Raw genomic sequence first — 21,488 nt, 5'->3', positions numbered from 1 at the left:
TAAACATCTCACATTTTTTTTTAAGAAAAAAGTATTTTTTTTTTACCCCACACAAACTCGGTCAACTTTTCAGTATATACAAATATAAATTAATCTGACTCTAAAATTGATATAAGACACAAAATGAAAAATAAAAAAGAAGCTATCACTTGGCCTCCGCTAATTTAGTAAAAATAAATATATATACTTTTTTTAAAAAGAAAAACTTCGGTGGTTAGTTGAGCCTACCAAATTCTTTTATTTTGTACTCATTGCTATTTCTGGGCAGATTTGCCGTTCTTTTCTCAACCAAATTATAAAGAAAATAGAACAGTGCGAACTGCACAGAATAAACATTAAATGGAACTCATTAATTTCATGAAATCTTTTGGAAATTCCCTTTTTGTAGTACTAACCTAAAATTAATAAAATGCACACCAATTTCTTTTCTCTTTTTTGTTCCCTTATATATAGTTTCAAGCTGATAATAGTATCATAACGCAAAAATAATAATATAGTAACAGTAATTCTACATATGATAATGAATTTTCTTGTAATAATTACTCAGAGAAAGTTGACTTGCTTTTCACTATTAATTTAAGTGATTTACTTATATATAATATATAATTGCATGCTTCCCGGCTGTGACTATGGGGAGGATTAATCTCACGACTGTTGGCTGTGGGATACCTTGAAAAACATAAAAAAAATTGTATGCTTCCGGATAATAGATATCTGCTTTTAGAGAATAATAAAATAATGAACAATAAAGATTCAATATGCCTTTATAATAGGGTGTTAATGTCATTAAAATTCACATGAGTTGCATGCATGAGAGGGTATTTGGTCAAAGTAAGTCTTAAATAGAGTAGTTTTACATTAATACAAAATGTAACTAAATCATGAGTGGCATAATGAGCCACATAAAGGCTTTGTTGCTTATATTTTTTCATGCATTTGCTTTGGTAGCTATTAATACGATCTTATCAACCTCTCATCACTTTTTTTTTTTCTAACGGTTCAATTAATACTATACACTAATAGTAATATAAGAAAATTATACTACCAATTCATTTTCTTACCTAATATAACAGGTCACTGAACATGTTTTCTTATTTATTACTTATTTACTCATAATTAACTAGCTTTCGAGCAATATGGTTGTGTAAAATTTCTTTAATTAGTTTGTCAGCGGGTATTAGATAAGGTCTTCTTTGGAATGGATAATTAGTTTGGTGTGAGATATAAGGGATAAATAGTCTCGGATAAAATGTATGATTATTTTATTCTATGTTTGGTGTGAGCAGTGGCGGATTCGGGATTTTTGTCCAGGGGTTTCAACATATAAAGAAGTGAGCATATATAAAAAGTACATTAACAAAATAAAGTGTACACCCGTTAAATTTTAACTTACCTTATCATATCCTTTTAACATTACTTTCAAGTTTTACTTTGTGAGTCTTCATACAAAATAATGTCTTTTATTTCTTTCACTTTATAGTTTTATTTTTATTTTATTTTTCTTTCAAATTAATACCCTCATACACATAAAAAAGGTTCTTGAAAAGTGTAAGCATTGAATTATTTATATTATAATATATATATTTCGTACTCAATAAAAAATACTGAACAACATTAATATTAATATGTTGAAAAATAAAATATATTTTAAAATAACGAGCTATGTAATTTGATAAAATAATCTGTAAATATTTACAAAGCAAAAATTTTGTATATTATGTAAAACTAGTCAAATATATGAAGTTATTTTTAACAAACTTGACACATAACGTATAAAAAGAAATATGCATAGTATTTTTTATTTATTTATTTAGGGGTGGGAAGGGGGTTGAGAATTAATTTGAAAATTATATAATTTTAGCTATGACTTTAGACTAGTACTGAGACTAGTAATAAATAAATAATTTTTAAATAAATATATAATAAATACACATATTTGTGTTATTTAGGCCCAGTTGCCAACAATGAAACAGCCAAAGCCCAATTGGGCATTAAATAATAAAAGGAGTGAGAAGTGGAAAAGTTATTAAAGAATTACCAAAAGAGATGCAACAAACGGGATTCAAACCCGCGGCGTGGGTCCCGAAATGAACCCCCTGGGCCACTGAGCTACGCCTTTCTATTTTATTGAAGGAGGTCATTAAATACTTTATATCTTTATACTTCAACTTTGACCTTATATAGATAACGTAATTTTTTGGTTGACCCGAACCCCCTCACCCCAATGTAGATCCGCCCCTGGGTGTGAGGTATTAGTTAGTACCGAGATTATTTATCTCACCAGAAACGGAGCCAGGATTTCAACGAAGGGGGTTCCACATTCAAAGAAAACTTTGGATTTCAACTAAGGGGGTTCCATATTAAAAAAAAAAAACTTAATCGAAAGAGGTTCAACACCTACCATAACTACATAAAAAATAATTTTAATCATGTATAAATAATATATTTTTTCGTCGAAGGGGGTTCGGCCGAACCCCTGAACAGAAGGCTGGCTCCGCCCCTGTATCCCACCATTTATACCATAGTGATGAGATAACTTATCTCATATACACAGTGGGATAACTAATACCTGAACAACTAATTTCAAAATTAATTATCCCGAGATAATTCTTTCCCAAACAAACAACCGTTACGAAATTTTAACAATATTAATATATATTTGGACATGTGATAATAAGTTATTAATATTATATTTACTATGTTAGTTACTATGTTACCTATTACTAATATTTATGATAGAAATATACCTATTCGTACTTTGTATTGTACAAAAAGTGTTTATACTGTCATACTATATTAATTTTAATTATATTCGAACATAGAATTTTTAAAAATTTAAAAATAAAATTTACATGTCTAGAAACTATTTAAAAAATAGTACTCGTACAAGTTATAACAATAGACAATTCAAATTGTTTATAAGATGTGTGAAAAAATTGGGATAAAAAATTTATTCAACTCTCAAAATTCGAAAAATGTAGCATAAATTTTGACAGAGGGAGTATGTCAATGCGAAAAAACTTAAAACTCTCTAAGAATAAATAGGTAAAACTCTCATCATGGACGTGTTATGAGTAAAGAGGCTAAATACTACCATCAAAAAAAAAATTGTGTACACTGTTATATTTATTGTTTATTGAGTATACACAAATATATTATGATGAGCTCTACTTTGGTTTTTGAAATTCACCTCAAAAGTAAAAATTATACTACATATGGAACCATCACCTCTTGCTTGCCCTAATCTAGTAGTTTAGATCTATGTGCATTTTTCACCAATATTCATTTCCTTTTATTTTCAAACATTTTTTTCTTTCCAAACAAAAGATATTCTTTTTTCTATTTTTTTTTAAAAAGGAGAAGAGTTTGCTTGTAAGATAGTTTATATATGTAAGTAGAAATTAATTTAAAGGACAAATTTATTTCCTTTTTATCTTAAGAAGTCTTTATTGGATTCTCTGTATGTCTCTCTTTTTATTTATCTTCCTCACTCACTCACTCTCTCTGACACACTGCACTCTCTCTATGGTGTAATGTAATTTTGGTGCCTGATAGTGCAAGCTAAGCAAGCACCCCACTTTATTTTTCTTCCTTTTCATTAGTTTCCCAAATATTATTTTTCTCCTAACTAAATAAAAAGAGAAGAAAAAATAAATAAACTTCATAGTATTTTCATCTGCCTGTATTTTTTTAAAAAAAGACTTAAGTTATGTATATTGCCCATCTAAAAAGATGTACTACATGATAAATCAACACAGGACAGGCAAATCAAGAATTTGTAGGTTGTGAATTCTCAATTCTAATAGGACGTTCGGCGATAGATCATTTTCTTTATTTTTTTTCGCTGAATTCACGTTTGATCATAAAAACTCAAAATAATTTGAAATTCAACTTGAAGTAGTATTTTGAAATTTTCAGAAACTTGAAAAACAATAAATAATTATTTTTACTTCAAATTACTCATGAAAATTTAAAAACAACTCCGGTTAGTATCTATGACCAAAATACAACTCCAATTTTCATATATCCCTTTTCATTTTTAAAACAAAAAAAAAAATACTTTTTTTCTAAATACTCACAAATTTCATGGAGAGACGCCCCTAGTTCTTTTAAAATTATTGATTTCTAAATTTATAATTTGTACATATGAAATAAATCTTTTAAAATAAATACAGAATTTGAGTCAAAATCACTGAATCATACCAGATTATATCGTAAATGATATATTATCACATGTCATTATATATAATAAAATTGATTTAATTATAACAAATATCAACTATTTTCTACCAATTTATCAATAAATATTTATCATAGAAATGTGTAAATAATTTTTTTGGAGATCAGAATATAAAAAATTAAAGTCATTAAATAAATAAAATGGGTTTTGTCCTTTTTTTTTCTTTTTCTTCCCATCTCTCTCCAACTCTTTTTGGGTCCTCACTACTTCTATAAGCTCATGTTAACAAGTGCTTCACTAGCAAAAACCCACTGCAAAAACACTCTTTCCCCTTTGTCTCTCTTCTTCCCTTTCCTTTGTTTTTTGTCTTTCTCATCTTCTTCATCACCCCCTTATTAATATTCCAAATTAACTCCACAAAAAGAAACAAGAAAAAAAAAAACTATCTTGATCATTTTAATTGTTGACCGTCGCTCTTCTTGATCTCTATCTACTACAAATTTTATTGACTAGAAAAAGAAAAAATTAAAAAAACATTTCCATTTACTAAGCTACTGGCTTCATTTTCATGTCATTGACTTCCAATTTTCCTTCTTCATTTTATGTTCTAGTGAAGTAGTAGTACTAGTCTTTTTCAAGAAAACAATTTTGCTAAGTGTTTTGACCCTTTTCTCCTTCACTTTCAAGAACTCAATTTTTGACATGATCCTAGCAGTACTACTACAAAAATTAAAGCTTCCTTTGTTCTACCTTTCCATAATGAATTGGTGAGAAATTAATTTTGTTGATAATGGAGTCAATAATGTATTATTTTCTAGTTGTTTAGCCTTGTTGTTTCAAAAAGAGTGGACAATTTGTGAAGATCTCCTAGGTTTTTTGGTTTTCTTTCTTTTCTTTACTATAGTTGAAGTCAAGCCACTAGTTTCAATTTAATCATTTTAGTCTATAGCTCTACCCTTAGGTTCTACTAATTAGTAAGTTCCTATCCTGTCCCTTTTGGTCTCCACAAAAGTACAAAAAATTTCTTGAAAGAGGTTAGAAATGGAACTTCCAAGTCAAGAAGAGGATATGCCAATACCAATTAACAGCACATATGTTGGAGGTGGACATGGACATGGTCATGGGCACATGATACATCATGATCCCACACCACCACCCAACAATACCAATCACATTATACCACCTTCTATGAATGGTCCTCCCATTGATGCAGCACCAGTTGCAGCAGCACCAGATCACCATGTACCTTTCAAGAAAATGGTCAGGTATTATATTGAATTGTCCACTTACTTTTAATTATATTACTACTTAAAAACACCTCAATTCTTTTTAATAAGGTAAACATTTTACAACTTCTTTTTGCTTCCATCTCGTTGAATTGTGTGTGGACTAAGTTAAAGGGTGGTCACACTAATTTGTCTAAGCCAAACGCGTTTGAATTTTCTTTTACTTTGGTACGAGACATCTAGTCTTCATTGTTGTTAACACAAACATATATCCAGTATAATATCTCAAATGGGGTATGGCAAAGTTACCTTTACCTGTAGAGTCTAAGGTCGTTTCCGATAGATCCTCGATTCAATGGAGAGTATACCAAATCAGATTGGAAAATGAAATAACAAAAGTGAAATTATGGAAAGATACTATAAAAAGCATGACAAAATATTCTGAAAAGAGGAACAACAACTAGAAAAATAATCATCTAGTCTTCTTTGTTATGTTGTTGAATTATGTGACCATCTCAGTCTTCTGAATGGCGTTCAGACATCAGACTGATTCTTCTTAATCAGCTAAACACAATAGAACTTTCTTTTGCTTTGGTACATACCATACCTCTTGCCTTTTTATGATATTGTTGAATTGTGTGATCATCTCAACCAATAACGAAGCTATCGGAACTAAAAGGTTGTTGGAAAATTATATATGTAGTATATAGAAAATAATAACGCTGCTAATGTAGGCTAACCCCACTTTGTAAGTCTACATACTCTGTCATTATTGTAGCGTGGGGAGTATATGTTAGAATTATTTTTGTACAAGTATATAAATTAAATTTTTAAACATTCTTAGCGAAATTTCTAATTGTATATGATTTGGATAGGTACAAAGAGTGCCTGAAGAACCATGCAGCAGCCATGGGGGGGACTGCAACAGATGGATGTGGAGAGTTCATGCCAAGTGGTGAAGAAGGTACCATTGAAGCCCTCATATGTTCAGCTTGCAATTGCCACAGAAACTTCCATAGAAAAGAAATGGAAGGTGAACAACAACAACACCTTCAGTTACCTTCTTCATGTGATTGCTATCATCTCAACAGAGGAGGTGGTAAGAAAGTTTACTTAGGACACAACAACCACCATCACAAGGCCCTTTTAGGACCTGAGCCATTTGGTACTATAATTCCAACTAGACCACCACCACATCATCAGATGATAATGTCTTATAACATGGGGTCACTTCCTAATTCTGAGTCAGAAGAACATGATCAAGATCACGCTGGAATTATGGCTATGGCTAGACCATTACATCATCATCATCATCATCATGTCAAGAAGAGGTTTAGGACAAAATTTACTCAAGAACAGAAGGATAAAATGCTCAACTTTGCTGAGAAAGTTGGATGGAAAATACAAAAGCAAGAAGAAGCTGTGGTGCAACAGTTTTGCCAAGAAGTTGGAGTTAAGAGAAGAGTACTCAAAGTTTGGATGCACAACAATAAGCATAGTCTTGCCAAGAAAAATTCCAACAATATTATTCCTCATGAAAATCAAGTTTGATAATTTGATTTTATTTTTTTTTCTTTTGTAATGTTTTTATATTTATGGGGTATGGTCATTTCTAGAAATTAGCTTTAATATTTAAGAATAACACTATGGAATGCATGTAGTGCAGTACTACTAGCTAGTGCATGTGGGAATTGGAATGGTGGAGGTTAGTTTTCTTTAATCTTCTTGTTTGGATTTTGTTTGGTTAACTAATTAATCTCTCCAGTGCTGACTGGATTTAGTATATTTACAATTGTATACACCCTTTTAGTAGTGGATTTCTTGGGATGATTAATTTTAAAGTAATTTATGAGTTAATTTGTAATATATTAAGTTTGCATTGACCCCAGACAGTAGAATATAAACTAGAGTAACTAGCTACCAAAGTAGTTTATTTTTGTTTGTACGTATGGCATTTGTGTTGAAACACATCAGCAATCCCCAAATATAAAAATTAACTGGACCCCCAAAAAGAAACAGAAATTCAACTTGAAATTAATTTTTTTTCCTTAATGAGTTATCTATGTATATTTGTACTGATCAATTTGTTGGTGTTGCCTTTTTGGGGTCGTTTGGTTCGAATATACATTATGCTTGGATTAATTACTTTGATATTATTGTTTATTGATTGTATTAAAATTAACATGCATGGTATAATTTCAATGGATCGGAGCTGTTTATAATATAAGATTATCCTTCATCTTATTTAGTAGAAAAATGGTTTGAGGAACTTCAGGGTATTTGTTAATTTTGTCATTTTATTGAGATAACTCATTTCGATGCTATTATTTCACTCTACTGAAATAACTTATTCTAAGATTAATAATCAAAACCAAACACAAGGGATTGATTTCGGGTTCGGCCGAACTCAATAACGACCTTGCTTCAAACACTAAATTTGTATTAAGAAAGTCATTGAATCTGTTGAGATTATTAATTTATAATTCAAAATATTAATATATTTGAATCTCGAAACTCATAAATTTCAAATTTCGACTCCACCTTTTGACAAAACAACACATAAAACAAGCTTATGAATTATTCATGACTTCCCAAAACCTATATGCTGAAATATATATATTGAATTGAACTGATGTACCAATTGTTGTTCTTTTAGCTAGATTTCCATCTTGACGACAACATATAAAGGGCTTTAAAGTCTCAGATAGAAAAAAAAAACAAATATATCTATGTTGCCTAGGAAAGACTTATTACAGCAGCAAAAATAGAAATATGGACCATATATGAACATCAACATTATTATTATTATTATTATTATTATTATTATTACAACTGAAATCAAATGTGTGATTTCCAGCTAGAGTATTACTTTAGAGTTTAGAGACTTGTGTGAGTTGTGACCACATATACCATATTTGCAGTTCCTTGGTATCAACTTATTTATGGTTGTGGTCCTGCATTAATCTAGAAAACCCCTCATTGGATTTAACTTTAGTTTCTAACACTCATCATGTTTGGACGAAGCAACGACAACAACTTCCATGTATTTGAGGAAAGAATTTTTTTTCATAAAAGATTGTTCATCAAGAGGTAGAGTAAAGAATATAAAGGAACTAGTGGCAGGTGGAGGAATTCCACCATCTGATCAAATATAAAGTAGGGAAAGAGGAAATACAAATTCAAGTATAATTTAAGTTTTTTGGAAAGAATTTATACTATCAAGTATCAACTCAGATGAAAAATATTTATAAGTTTTTTTAAAGTGTGTCAATTGTGTTGTTAAGACAAGTTATCGACTATAATAGGTAAATTATGATCTAATATTGTAAAATTTTCGTGCATGAATAATGTGTATATAACGTAGGGTTATGCAAAAATCAATTCAACCAATAAATTAAATAGATAAAAATGTTATTGGTTTATCGGTACTGGGTTTGGCTAATGATTTTGTAAATTTTTTGTTGGGTTGTCAGTTCGATTTTCGGTTTTAAGGTTTTAGTTAATGGTCAAATCGATAACCCAATAAGACTATATTAAAATTATATTTTTATTCGCATTTATATAACAGTGGTTTTAGACTCTATATACATACCTTATTGTTTTTTGTATTTTATAGTTGTTGTTGTAGGTTTTTTTTAATTTACGTAGACTTTATACGTGAAAATAGTGTGGAGCAAAAGAAACATTAGGGAAGTATTTTCCTATCGTTAAATCGAAAGTCGAACCGATAAAGATAAAAAATAGATCGATTAAGCGAAAATCGAGAATGAATATCTTATTGATTCAATTACCGATTTAGCGTGTTTACAAATCAAAAATTAATAAATCGAATCGATAATGCATAAAATCCAATTGTATCGATCGATGCACCATATAACGTCATGTACCCATACATGCCCTACTGCCTTGCTGGTGTCCAAGAAAAATATAGTAAGTACATATTTTATAAGAGAATTATAGTTTAGTTAATTAACTCAATATATATAATAGAAAATCTTTTTGTAAATTCACTACGTTGTTGTATTGTTTTGACGAGTAAAGTTCAATTACTATACACGACATTAAACTCTTTTAGTTGAAGCAAACTTTAGTAAAAGTACAATTACGATGCATGAAATTAATCTTTTAAAGCAATGAATACCTAGCTCTTCTTCAAATATAATACTATATAATTTAAACAAATGGGAAATAATTCTCATTGGACCAACTGACAAAATGGGAAATGAGCAACTATAGCCAATGAGAGAAAATTAATAATATTTTATAATTTTTTAACATGTTCATTACTATGCATAATGTTGTTCTTAATCATAAATGAGCTTGTGATTTATAAAATCATAGCAAGGAGATAATTACACCTGGTCTTTAATGAATAAATATGAGTGAAATGGTCCTTTTTTTTTTTCTAAAATCTAATCAATATGGTCCTAATAATAAGTCATAAGTAAAATATATGCTATGATTGTTGTCAAAATAGACTAATAACCTCAACATCTTCCTCCACATATGCATCCTAGTTAGCCTTTTTTTCCCCTTTTTCCAACTCCTAGTTAGCCCAATGGAAAGACATTTTAGGCTCCATTTAAAATATTCATCATAACATTGTAATTTTCTTCTTTATTTAAGCCCTACCAATAAATCAAAAGTTTTTTCATGACTTTTCCAAGTTAGGATTATGTCTTTTAATGTGGCTTCTGCAATATAATTAGAGTGAACATTACAAGAAGATACTTTTTAATTTGTGGTTTTGATGACGCACATGCAATACACATGTGAAGGGCTTAAGTTTATTTTTATTACTTATATGGCTTGATATTAAAGACCGTTTTCACCATGTTTGCACTTTTAACGACCAAATGGACCAATGCTCATATATTAAGAACTATTTTAATCATTTTCTCCATCTTTGTAAAATAATTTTTCTGTTAAATTGGCCAAGTTACATATTTAGGCGATCGGTCAAAATAACTACATTTTTAGCCGATTATATATATTATGTGCATATCATGTAATAAATAAAAGGTAAAGTTTCTGCCATGTGACAAGAAGGGCACGAGTTCTAGCATTAGAAACAGTCTCTTGTGGAAGTGCAAGGTAAGACTGTGTATAATAGACCCTTGTGGTTGGGCCGTTTCTCGAACCTGCACATAGCGGGAGATTTAGTGCATCGAGTTGTCTTTTATGTATATCGTCCAATAATATATACGAAAAAGAAAAAAATACATATGATGGCTATTATTTGATAGTACAACTATACAATATAGTGGTATCCTAGTATTTAAATGTGGAGAGTTATGTTGGATTATTTCCTTGGCAAGCTCCAATGGACTTTTCGTGAAGAAATATCCAATCAACTTTAGGTGATTTGGGCTAAATAAAAGCCCATCTAAATTCTATTCTAAGCCCATTGGGCCTACACTACGGACTCGGGTCGGGTATTGGATGCCTCATTTTCTCTCCCAATTGCAAAAACCTCCATTGAAATGCTAGCAATTGAGTTCAAAAGAACCAAAGAAGAAGAAGAAGAAGAAGAAAAAAGGGTTAACAAATGTCTGGCATATTCAGATACAAATCAAAGCTTCACAATTTCACTTTCCGAACATCTCTTTTTTCCCTATCCTCTTCCAAATATCATTCCACACCAAAACCCTCGCTCTTCGAGCGTTCTACAACAATCCCCGTTTTTAAATTCGAAGGTTCTAGATTAGGGTTAGGGTTTAGGTATAAATGGGAAGGAAGCTCCGACAACTACGATCATATAAAATCGGAAGTGAACTGTCCACGCTGTTCGAAGATGATGACGGTGTTGTTCTCTAATCGGCCGTTATCGATTACCGCCGGAGAGGTAGGCATTTATCAGGCGGTGAATTTGTGTCCTCATTGCCGGACGGCGTTTTACTTTAGGCCGTTTAAGTTGGAGCCTCTGCAAGGGAGTTTTATTGAGATTGGGAGGGTTAAGGGAGGTGAAAAGGAGGGGGGAGATGAAATGGCTGGGAGTTCTGGGAAGAGTGATGGGAAGATTTGGGAGAAGTTGAGGTCTTATAGTGGGAGTAATGGCTGTGATGAGGGTGGTTGTGAAAATGTAATGAAGGATTCGGAGGGGAGGAAGGAAGAAGGGTGTGGTGCAAGAGGGTGGGGAGGTGCTAATTTGGGTATAGAGCTGCTTACACCAAAGGAGATATGTAAAGGGCTTGATCAGTTTGTTGTTGGGCAAGAGAGAGCTAAGAAGGTTAGTTAGCAAGTCCCTGTTTTCGCGTGGGGTGTTTAACTTTGGTTTTACTGACTTGATGTTATTCTACATTTTGCAGGTGCTTTCTGTTGCAGTTTACAACCATTATAAACGAATATATCATTCCTCTTTGAATAAAAAGTGAGCAAATATGTGCTGTTAAATGATATATCATCCTACTAACATGTGTACTTGTGAAGATGTCTCACCTCAATGGAAAGTTTGACCCTTCGATAGGCCATCCCGTCTTAAAACTTGTTTAGTTTAGCTACTTATTTTATGCTTGTTTAAAACAAGTTCAGGAGCTATTTTGATTTCTCCTTAGATGCTCCAATCTTGTACCAGGAATCACTCTTGATACTATTAAAATTTTGAGAAAATCCCTTGATTGTTCATGTAAAGTAAAGGGACTTGGTAACAACTTGTAGAACACGAACATTAATGCATTAAACACTTTCAGAGGCGAGATTAGACTGTGAACTATATTAATTTGATCGCAAATGAGGAATTTTTTGTTTTCATCTTTAGGACAAAGACGAGAATTATGTTATAAGGAATAAGAGTACTAAGGGAGGAAGAATATGAAGTCTTTCAACAAAGAAGTGTCATGAGAATAGGACATGCTTCCTCCACTTTGATGGTGGTTTTCTTCTTTGGCAATGCCTAATTGTAGTTCAAATATGCATGAGAGGAGTTTCATGGTACTATTTTTAGTTTTAGCATCAGAATGGACCATGTTTATTATTGCCTTCGCAACTGGAGCCTCGAATATGGAACTATTTACATTCCGCATCTGACATCGTCCAATAGCTTGGTTGACTGTTATCATCTCACTTCCTAGATCTATTGTAATGTCTCATCCTTGGCACCATTGAATTATTAATATGCAGGTCCAAGCATCAAAAATATATGGTATAGAAAAAACATCGTATTCACTTTAGCATGTTGCCTTTGGTTCAGGTGACTGTGTAGGAGAAAATCTATGAGTGTCTTTTTTTTGAGATAAGTAATCCATGTGGACATTCATATAAAGATATTGCTGAATGTAGCATATATTGCCAGTGATGCACGGTAACTATGAGTATCATTGTACGGGAATTTTATCATTATTGGCTGATCTAATTTGTACAGTGATCCTCCTTTTTGTGATGTTCAGCACTAGCTTAGTCCTTGGCTATTTCACTTGTGAATAACTTTTGCTTTACTTAATACAGAAAAAAAAAATTAAGCATAAGAAGAAATGCAAAAGCAAACAGAACTAGTGTGTTTTGGGGGAACAGACACTGTAAATCTAATTGTCTTGGTCAGTGATAGTAGCAGAGGCTATTATGATCCATCAATAACTGATAGTACCGATGTTATTGTCAGGTCAGATTCAGATTCCGGTAAAGTTAGAGATGAGCTGGAAAATATTGATAATGATTCGGTCGAGTTAGAGAAGAGCAATGTTTTACTGATGGGCCCCACTGGCTCAGGTATGATATCTGATTTCTAGGAGGAATAGCCCTTCATTCCTAGTTTCCTTTGGGTGCACCCATGAAGTTTCATTCTGTATAGAAGATTGGATGCGAATTACTAGAGAACCATATTATGTTGTACAGTCTCTACTTCTCATTTTGTACCGGGTTATGGAAAAAAATTCCATTATTTAAAAATAACTCCTATTGCCTTATTAAAAGAAATGATATCTGGTTCATCTATCCATAAGAATCTTTGTTTCAATAGACTTAATTGGTTGTTGTGTTCTTACTTATATTTTCTGTGAATGAAAGGACAGGGAAAACATTACTTGCAAAGACTCTAGCTCGTCTCATCAATGTTCCTTTTGTAATTGCGGACGCAACTACTTTAACACAGGCAGGTTTGCAATATTTTTTTGCTTCGAATTGATACAGTGCTATTTCATTTTCCCTTTGTTCCTGAAATCTCTTTAAGTTGTGTGCTTTTCACTCACAAAGAACTCAGCAATAAAAAATAAAAGATGATTGAACTCGTGCCTTAGTCAACTGCATGCTCCAATGTTTCTACATAATGGTGTGTGTTTGGGGGGGGGGGGGGGGGGGGCTTTAAGGCAACATACTTTGAAATTGTTCCTTAGGTCCTTGCCTATACCAGGCAAGATTCGAACTTGTGAGTGCACCTAACCCACAGTTCGTACATTATGCTCTTACCACTAAACCGAAGCCCCGGGGGCTAACTCGTTGAAATAATCTAATGATTGAGTTTTACATAATAGGACTAATCTGATATAATGCATTAGAAGAACCGGAAGGACTAATAATCTTCCAAGAAAACATAATGAACGACCCTAAACTCTAATCTGACATAATGCATAAGAAGAAGAATCCAAGTTTTACATGATAGGACTAATGATCTTTCACTTTTAGTATATTCAGAAAGATGGACCATAGGTAAGATGTAACTTGGCAATGAATGAAGGTGTTCACATCATCCTATCTTTCTTCACATAGAAATATATATTGCAAATAATCATTCCTTTCCTCTGCAGACTATGTTTGAGACTAGGGAATACATTGAGTTTACAATTTTCATAATCCTAAGAAACCAGGACAACGGTCATACTTTTTATTTTTATTTTGATAAAACATGCTCTTTGTTATTTTTCTTTACCTCTTAGTCATCACGTCGGAAAAGCAATGAGTTGTAATGGAGGATGAGGAAAATTTAAGCATATCGCAATAATCCTCTAAAGAAATGTTTGTCGCTTGTATGTGTTAGCTTGGTACACCTCAGAAATAGCCTCTTTTCCCTTATTTCCTTTTGGTGCACCCATGAGGTTACTACAAGTATGGAAGATTGGGTGTTATATATAGAAAACCATTTCTTTTTTGGTAAGGTTTTCTATTTTTTGGTATACTCTTGTATACAGACATATTTTCTCTCCTTCTAATGAATTTTTTCTTTTTTTTAATAAAAAAGTCTTGACATTAATAATGGTACCTCTGGGTGCTGTACTCTCAATTGTCAAATGACATGGCCCTAAGACCTAAGATCAACTCAAATGTGTCTCAAAGAGGTAGAAAGGAGATATTGCTGATAATTGTAATTGTGGACTAACTTCTTTATAGAAAATTTCAAAGTGCTTAAAATTTGGTCTGATAACTCTAAAGTGTAGTCTACTTGTCAGATTGCCAGGCAAACATCTAATTCAGTATTGATCAAAAAATTGCCTAATGTATTTGTCCTTGCATTTAAAAGATACGAGTTGGGTTAAGTTACCAGTTTCCAAAATAAAAAAGGATACGAGTCTGGTTGTGGCAGTCAATTGAAGTTTTCTTTTGTTTAATCAATCCATACCATTGAGCTATGGTGGTGACTTTATTTGTTTCATGTAAATGTGGACTATATTTAAGTAAATCTGCTTCTCCAAGGATGTGAACTGAGATTTAGTCTATTTTGCCTTCTTTTTTCTTATGTTTGTATCATTGAAATAATGAGTATTCATCCTCTTTCTCACTGTAGGCTGGTTATGTGGGCGAGGATGTGGAATCTGTACTATACAAATTACTTGAGGTATGCATGTTGCTTTAATGGTGGTTGAAGTTTTTGTCATTCTATTCATGCCTGATCTGCTTAGTTAGCTCATTTTATTATTGGTACTTCAGAGCAGAGTTGTGATATTGGGAGTTAAAGATAAGGAATGGCCCTTATTTAAAGAAAAAGGGTCTGAGACCTGGGCTGGTATGATTTTACTAAACAAGGGGAACATGATCCTATATTTAGTCTACTTTTTTCCAGCAACATTACAAAAATATACAGGCAAGTTGCACAAAGTTCAACTATGTTCTCAATATTGATACTATCAATATATAACTTGTTTTACCTTGTGCACTCTTTTCAATATACTTTCCGGACTTCAGTATTATGATATACCATCGGTCAGTCATTCTCCGAGTAAAAATCTTAAGGGCTTCTCTTGATCAATTTTTCTAAGGTTTCTCTTTGGGTGCTGAATCTTTTTTGGTGATTTTGCAATTTCATTTCACATTGTTAACGACAAATAGATATCTACTGCTTCTTCTAGCATTGCAGTTTGATATACTGATGACCTGGTAGATGTGCACTATAGCTGGTTGATATATTATTCTTTGTCAAGCAGACTACATAGTTTCTCTTTTGTAATCTGCTTCACTTTTGCACAATCAGCAGCATGGTTATTCGATTATAAATTTTTGGTGTTCATGTGTGTTTTCAGGCTGCTGACTTCGATGTTGAAGCAGCTCAGCAAGGGGTTGTCTACATAGATGAAGTTGATAAAATAACCAAAAAGGTCCAGAAACCAAAATCTACTTTATGAATTTGGATAATTGATTTTAAAGTTATCATTCTCATCAGTCATCTGTATAGGCTGAGAGCCAGAACATTGGGAGAGATGTATCTGGGGAGGGCGTCCAACAGGCACTGCTGAAGATGCTTGAAGGAACTGTGAGTATTTATTGAAAATTATTTCTTCTGTTCCTAAAAATTGTCTATTACTTTTGTAAACTCCTTCCAATTGCCCATTGCTCTTGTAAAGATGCTCACAAATTCATGTCTTTATTAGTTCATTGACCTCAAATGTATGTCCTTCTGAAGCATTTTTCAGAGATCAATAATCTCAGTTGCTCAGCTTATCTTCTTCTTCAGATTGTAAGCGTACCTGACAATAGAGCACGGAAGCATCCACGCGGCGATACTATTCAGGTATACTGAATCTATTAAAGCCTTTTTTTATCTACTTTCTCTTTTTAAAAATTGCAGGCGAACAGTTTTGTGGGAAATGCACTTGCTACTTGCTATTTGGATGGTAATATAGTTTAATGACTTTTAGAATCAATTTGCTTAAGTTGGGGGTGGGAAACAAATCTTTACTGGGAAAGATTGTTTGGCCAAGGAAATCAGATGTCAGACACTGACCTATTCAACTAAAAAGAAACAGGACGTCTTCAGCGAAACTACACATATGTTGGGAGGGGGAAGTCAAGTCAAATACTGGTTTATATGCCTTGCAGCAATCATCTACAAAAGATGTAATGTTGTAACGAGCTGGATATTACTTGTTCAATATCTCATCACTGTTCTGTCTAGATGCTGACTGATCTTTATATTTTTCCATATACTAATTTGCAGATGGATACTAAAGATATTCTTTTTATCTGTGGTGGAGCTTTTGTTGGTTTAGAGAAGACAATTTCAGAAAGGTTATCTGTCAAACTCAATTAATTTCATGAATCACATTAGGTTAAGTGATATATTATGGTTTATTGATCATTCCTGTACTCCCAGACGACAAGATTCTTCAATTGGATTTGGAGCACCTGTTCGGACTAACATGAGAATTGGTGGTCTAACTGATGCTGTAGTCACATCATCACTGTTGGAATCTGTGAGGAGATCCCTGTGACTCTTGAGCGTAGTTTTCTGTTCCGAGCCACTATTTTGTAGATCTAATGATTTTGTGACTCATTTTTCTTCTGAAGTCTAGAAACCAAATGCATTTGAAGCATTTGTTTGACATTGCTTTCTGTATCTAGGTAGAAAGTGATGATCTCACTGCATATGGACTCATACCTGAATTTGTGGGGCGGTTTCCAGTTTTAGTGAGTTTATCTTCACTGGATGAGGATCAGCTTGTTCAGGTCTGTCTACTCTTTTCGCCTTTTGGCGATATAGTTTCTGGTTTCACATGTGCTGCTTTAATCGACTTTTGGGGAACTCCAACTGTGCTTAGGAGGCTGATGACCAACTTAAAAATAGTCAAATTATGGTGAATTCTCTTAGTATGTGTTGATGAAGTCCTAATGAAATGGGCCTAACCAGAGTGAAATATGCCCCAATTTTTAAATGGGGTTTTGATCGATTTTGATTAAATGGGGAACTTTGGGAGCTTTTCACTTTGCTTTAGGTTTTATCATGGACTCTTAGCTGACATGAAGAAGGGAAGAATTGTAAACTCAATATGTTCTGTTTAAGGTACCCTCTTCCGATATATGCCTTTCTCGCTTTCTTTGATCCCTTTTTCCACGTCGACATCAGTAAAATCATCTTTGTGCCTCAAGAATCGGAGCTTGAGGCGCTGCTGCTGCGTACCAACAATTACATTATTAAACTTCTTCAAATAGACCTCCATGCCTTCAGATTCTTTGCATTTATAGTCTTGATCAAAAATAATCTTGAACTTGTAGCGTATAATTCAAATGTCTGATTTAAATACATTGACCTAGTTAAATGCTTTAATCTCACAATAGTAGGTTAAAACATCGATAAACGGAAACCAACCAACCGACGAAAAAGAAAGGTGTGTGGCTCTCACCTGCTGTACGAAGCCTTCTTGAATGTTCAATTTGCATGCATCTAGAAATTATTTTGTTTACACCTTTTGAACTACCAGGGATAAGGAGGACAAAAAAGCTATAGGCTGCTTGAAGATGAAAGAAAACATTTGAAGTTGATGTTCTTTTCCACTTTCATCTTCCGTGTTGTTTCTTACTTCCTTTTTCCTTTTGGTTGTGGACCCTTATTTTTGCTCTGCAGGTTCTCACAGAACCCAAAAATGCTCTTTGCAAGCAATACAAGCAAATGTTCAACTTGAATAATGTAAGCTTAGCTTTCAAAAAAAGGATAATGCAAGCTTTTAGTTCTGTGCTGTTTAGCTCTGACGTATGACACTTTATTCTTCTGAAAAATGAAATTTCTATCTTTTTCTCCAACATACTCACAAGAAAAAAAAAAAGGGAAAGAGAACAAGAAGCAGCAATATATATATATATACACACTTCATTCTGATGGACTGGATTAAAATCAGTCAATTTACGGATAATGATTTATTTTTTATGTTACAGGTCAAATTACAGTTTACCGAGAATGCACTTCGACTTATTGCCAAGAAAGCCATTGCCAAAAACACTGGTGCCCGAGGTTTAAGATCCATACTAGAAAGTATACTGACTGAAGCCATGTTTGAGGTATTGCATGGCACCACAATTTAAACTTTTTTTGGCATTAATTCTGGAAGAGCTTGGAAAAATAACTCACCATCTTACTTTTGTCACATTGAGGCTATTCTAGGGAGGAGATATGTCACCTTTTTATGTGATGGTTTGAAGTACCTGCTTTGATTATTACTTTCAAAAAAATTACGGGAACACGCCGTGAGTGGTTCGCATAGCTATCTTATAAAGAACTTTGCTCCAAATTTATGAACCTAAACATGATTTTTACCTGTCTTTTGGAATGTGCCTAAAATTTGGTTCCAAACGCTCCAAAAGTCTTATCAAAGTGCTTTTCTGCTCAAACCCTTATGACTAAATGTATTTTTAACCATGTAGCAAATACTTGAAGAATTGTTTTTTCATGCTCAAACGCATCATATTCCCAAACGGTGCCTCAGTGAGACATGGCTCTTTTGTCAAATCTGCCTCTGATTTCAATGCAACCTGTTCGTTTAAAAATCGCCATCTTTACATAACTCTTGTGATACTTGTGTTTTTTTGGCCACATGGCACTGAGGATCCTTTGTGCATGTCACCTCTGTTCTCATAAACCATATGCTGGAATATTGTGCACAGGTTCCTGGAAGCAAGCCAGGCGAAGAATCTGTAGAGGTCGTCTTGGTTGATGAAGAGGCTGTCGGAACAGCTGATAAAGCTGGATGTGGAGCAAAAATTCTTCGTGGTAGCAGTAGGGTGGAGAATATTTCCCATCCTACTGGATCAACAATGTCAATGGTATGTCTCCTTTTAAGACAACTTGCTATCAACCTCTAGCATTATATAGCTGAGTATCTGCAGAGGTAGTCCCTACCAATTATAGAAATGCTTTGTGAAATATAATTCAAGCGCTGATCAGAGGTTCCATTCGGCAAGTTATATTACAAATTGCCTTAAATGTGTAGTCATCCATAGTTTGTGTTTGATGGGTTAGTGATGTGAACAAATTTGCTCTCTCCTGTTCTTTTTTAATTATCCATGGAAACTTGTTTCTCTCTTCACTTCGAAGAGACAAAAAAGATTTGTCCGACTAAACATCGTTATACCACACACATCAGTATCCAACTCTGGGATTTGAACCTCAAGAAATTCATTTTTCTTCCATTATAGAGGTGTGAACTCTTAAGAAGCTTGTTTTGCCCCTTCTTCATCAAAAAGAAGAAGAAGAAGAAGAAACTTGTTTTGCCCCTTATACCCACATCTCTCTTTCACCTATGCTTCAACGATCAAGTATGGAATTGAGTGATGAATGATTTGTGTTGATGTTATATGTTTTGTCTATAATCTAAAGAAAAGATTATTTACTTAAAACACCAGACAATTAAATATGAATCTTCTGGACCAAAATAATGAGAGATGTGTCATTGCCTAAATCATTAGTCAGTCACCTGTTCCTCAATCGCACAGATAATCTTTCTTCCTGTATATAAGTGTTAGATCAAGGACATTATTATGATTGTCAGTTGTATAGATTTGTATGAACATACCGAATCTTGGCCAAGAAGTGGAGAAGTGTGAATCAAAGAACTGTTTTATCAAGATTTTCTATGCTCTCTAGAAGGGTTGCAAAGTGTAAATTTCTTAAATTGATTTAACTTCTTTTTTTTTCCAGGAAAAGAACGAAGCAACAAAAGAAGACTTGGATTCAGAGTTTGAGGCTCCAGCAAGAGCCTTGAGCTTGTGATTTCAGTGTCTGTTTCTTTTCAATTTTCTTTTTTTGTGTGTGATTTCTTGTATATATAGTAATTATCAAACTTGCAAAGCTGGTTGGGGTTTCTTGTTCTAGAAAGAAGGTTTTTGTAAACCCAGATTTTTGAAACTCCAAGTTGAGTTTTTATACAAGTTACACAGCCTCTTCCCCTGGATTCCTGATCTGATCCGCTTCGACTTCCAGGACAATGATAAAAATTATGCAGTCTGTTTTCATCTTATTAGAAGTTGTATTGAAGGCGCGAGATTGATTAATTTAAATTTGGAAGTGTTGAGGTGGGTAAGAGTAGTAGTCCCAAAGAGGGGAAGATACCTCGTGATCATTGGACTAGGGAGTCCTATCTTGTAATGGTAAGGTGAATTTTGCTTTGATCACCTCGCTGCTCTTTATTCCTTCTCTGCAGCAACAGGAGATAGTATTTGCATAAGTTGGACACAACATTCTCCAATCATAATAGAATGTCAATGCTCCTCTCGTGAGTCCAAGTTCAGTTGTAATAATCTTCCCCCATTATACGGGCACTTTGTTGTCAATACAAGGTATAAATTGAAATACTTGCGAATAAAACAAAATGCAGCACTATTACATATACAAATTTGGGTTTACATATTCATATTAAACATTTCTCATGGATGCAGACATTTGCTGTAGCTATTTTCAAGGTTAGCCATTTTAGCGTCGGGATGGACCTGGTTGGTTCATCGAGATCCATTAATGGCGTGTTTTCTTGATCTTATCTAGTGAAGTTTGGTCTATTTGGGAGATTTATCCTAGATGCAAAATTTCTAGTTTAGAAGAAGAATGAGGGTGGTTGTGTTGGTGCATCATATGATTGGTATTTATAGGGGAGTTCAGAGATTGATTCGTTCTGTCAAACCTCTTCACAAGTGAGCTCATCGCACTAGACTTGTATAATGCGGTATTACATCTCGTGTGGTTTTTGAGATACGCACAAGATTGGTTAAGTAGTGTGTACCCTAAGGATAGTAACTGTGTTTTTTCTGGTTGTTTCAAAAAAAAAAAAAAGTATAAATAACATAAATACCAACCCTTTTGGAAGTAATTATATTTTCTTCCACTTTTTAATTACTTTACTCTCTCTTCCTATTAATATACATAACATAAGCGACATATACATAGCATTCTGCATATA

General features: G+C 33.3%; 2 protein-coding genes across 2 annotated transcripts; both read left to right on the top strand.

The window, feature by feature from the left end:
- The first annotated feature begins 4,444 nt into the window (after positions 1 to 4,444).
- LOC107839823 (zinc-finger homeodomain protein 4) lies at positions 4,445 to 7,272 on the top strand. The gene is made up of 2 exons (XM_016683456.2): positions 4,445 to 5,445; positions 6,282 to 7,272. Exons 1-2 carry the CDS (start codon positions 5,222 to 5,224, stop codon positions 6,955 to 6,957), a joined length of 900 nt encoding a protein of 299 aa, XP_016538942.1. The 5' UTR covers positions 4,445 to 5,221; the 3' UTR covers positions 6,958 to 7,272.
- A 3,587-nt stretch (positions 7,273 to 10,859) lies between these two features.
- Positions 10,860 to 20,489, top strand: LOC107839824 (CLP protease regulatory subunit CLPX2, mitochondrial). Its single transcript, XM_016683458.2, has 15 exons — positions 10,860 to 11,635; positions 11,715 to 11,776; positions 13,004 to 13,110; positions 13,413 to 13,492; positions 15,119 to 15,169; positions 15,852 to 15,926; positions 16,004 to 16,081; positions 16,283 to 16,339; positions 16,766 to 16,836; positions 16,922 to 17,021; positions 17,170 to 17,274; positions 18,170 to 18,232; positions 18,478 to 18,600; positions 19,204 to 19,362; positions 20,237 to 20,489. The coding sequence occupies exons 1-15, from the start codon at positions 10,955 to 10,957 to the stop codon at positions 20,306 to 20,308; spliced, it is 1,884 nt and encodes a 627-aa protein (XP_016538944.1). The 5' UTR covers positions 10,860 to 10,954; the 3' UTR covers positions 20,309 to 20,489.
- The last annotated feature ends 999 nt before the right edge of the window (positions 20,490 to 21,488 follow it).

The sequence above is a fragment of the Capsicum annuum genome, chromosome 8 (genome assembly GCF_002878395.1).
Source record: "Capsicum annuum cultivar UCD-10X-F1 chromosome 8, UCD10Xv1.1, whole genome shotgun sequence".
Lineage (NCBI taxonomy): Eukaryota > Viridiplantae > Streptophyta > Magnoliopsida > Solanales > Solanaceae > Capsicum > Capsicum annuum.
This window is presented reverse-complemented; position numbering and strand designations above follow the sequence as displayed.

Bases quoted from the DNA above. Each gene is read 5' to 3' on its own strand.
- LOC107839823 (XM_016683456.2), top strand. From the start codon at position 5,222: ATGGAACTTCCAAGTCAAGAAGAGGATATGCCAATACCAATTAACAGC. The intron at 5,446-6,281 runs GTATTATATTGA...TGATTTGGATAG, and splicing joins CCTTTCAAGAAAATGGTCAG to GTACAAAGAGTGCCTGAAGA.
- LOC107839824 (XM_016683458.2), top strand. From the start codon at position 10,955: ATGTCTGGCATATTCAGATACAAATCAAAGCTTCACAATTTCACTTTC. The intron at 15,927-16,003 runs GTCCAGAAACCA...TCATCTGTATAG, and splicing joins TTGATAAAATAACCAAAAAG to GCTGAGAGCCAGAACATTGG. The intron at 17,022-17,169 runs GTGAGGAGATCC...TTCTGTATCTAG, and splicing joins CATCATCACTGTTGGAATCT to GTAGAAAGTGATGATCTCAC.